Genomic DNA, 1,364 nt, shown 5'->3' on the forward strand with positions numbered 1-1,364 from the left:
GTCTGTTGCGGAGTCCTGTTGTCTGGGCCAACACAGATTAACACTGAACAGGTGAAACAGATAGATAATTAGTCCATAAGAACAAATAACTTCATTTCTGAACATTTATGGTTTGATTTCTTTGTATGTATGGATCACTTGGGTTGTTACCAACATCTGGTTAAAATTTCATGTCATTAGCACCTCTAGTAATATATTTACTGAGAAAAATGTTGATGTGTTCAATACTTATTTTACCTGCTGTACATCTGTATTTGAGTCTAGTTTTGCACAACGCAGCAGTTTAAAGCTTGAGACATTAAACTTACACAGCTACAGAACAGAAATTCATTTTTCTTTTTCTTTTAACCTTTTTTGGATTGTTATAAATAGAGAAGTTTAGATTCACAGTGAGACCAAACTGAGGAGAGTTCTGGAAGAGATTAGGATTATAAATGAATTAAACACAGCCAGTTTATATGTGTGTGTGTGTTGAAAGTTCAGCTGAAGACTTTTCTTGACCGGGTGTGTGTCCAGGCTGGCTGTGATGTGTGTTGCAGGCCTGTTCTTTGTCCCTGTGGCTGGGCTCACTGGCTTCCACATCGTGCTCGTGGCCAGAGGCAGGACCACCAATGAACAGGTGGAAATTCAAACAAATATTTACCAGTTCAGTCAGTTAGTTCATCATTTAATCATCAGTAAGACTGAAGTTCCAGCCGAGTTTCTACAAAACATCCTGTTGATTGTAATTATTTGACTTTATATAGAACTGAGAGTTAATGTTTGTCCACCTTCATCACTGAAGTGTTTACTGTTCTTCTGTTTTTACAGGTCACAGGAAAGTTTCGAGGAGGGGTCAATCCTTTCACCAATGGCTGCTGGAAGAATGTTTCTCATGTTCTTTGCAGCTCGCAGGCACCCAGGTGATGTTCATGGACTTGGTTTTGTTAGTGATGGGCAGATGAAGCCTCGTGAAGCTCTGAGGCTCTTCTGATTGGGCCAAAAATGATTCCAAGCTTGGAGGCTTCAGTCAGACTGAGCACAGACATGTGATGTCACTGTGTTCAGTCCGACTGAAGCACAGACATGTGATGTCACTGTGCTCAGTCAGACTGAAGCACAGACATGTGATGTCACTGTGCTCAGTCCGACTGAAGCACAGACATGTGATGTCACTGTGCTCAGTCCGACTGAAGCACTGACGTGATGTCACTGTGCTCAGTCTGACTGAAGCACTGACGTGATGTCACTGTGTTCAGTCTGACTGAAGCACTGACGTGATGTCACTGTGTTCAGTCTGACTGAAGCACAGACATGTGATGTCACTGTGCTTCAGTCAGACTGAAGCACAGACATCTGATGTCACTGTGCTTCAGTCTGACTGA

The 1,364-nt window shown here is 42.3% G+C and overlaps 1 protein-coding gene across 2 annotated transcripts in view; it reads left to right on the forward strand.

Moving 5' to 3' along the window:
* Window positions 1-1,364, forward strand: part of LOC106534541 (palmitoyltransferase ZDHHC5) — a gene marked incomplete in the record, with an annotated part of 49,727 nt that overhangs the window by 35,004 nt on the left and 13,359 nt on the right. For both annotated transcript variants that reach the window (XR_001312362.1, XM_014031215.1), the window contains 2 exon segments: window positions 517-619; window positions 811-902. Coding sequence is in view for 1 of the 2 variants with exons in the window: in XM_014031215.1 (XP_013886669.1) it covers window positions 517-619; window positions 811-902 (195 nt within the window).

Source organism: Austrofundulus limnaeus, unplaced genomic scaffold (assembly GCF_001266775.1).
Source record: "Austrofundulus limnaeus strain Quisiro unplaced genomic scaffold, Austrofundulus_limnaeus-1.0 Scaffold1203, whole genome shotgun sequence".
Classification (NCBI taxonomy): domain Eukaryota; kingdom Metazoa; phylum Chordata; class Actinopteri; order Cyprinodontiformes; family Rivulidae; genus Austrofundulus; species Austrofundulus limnaeus.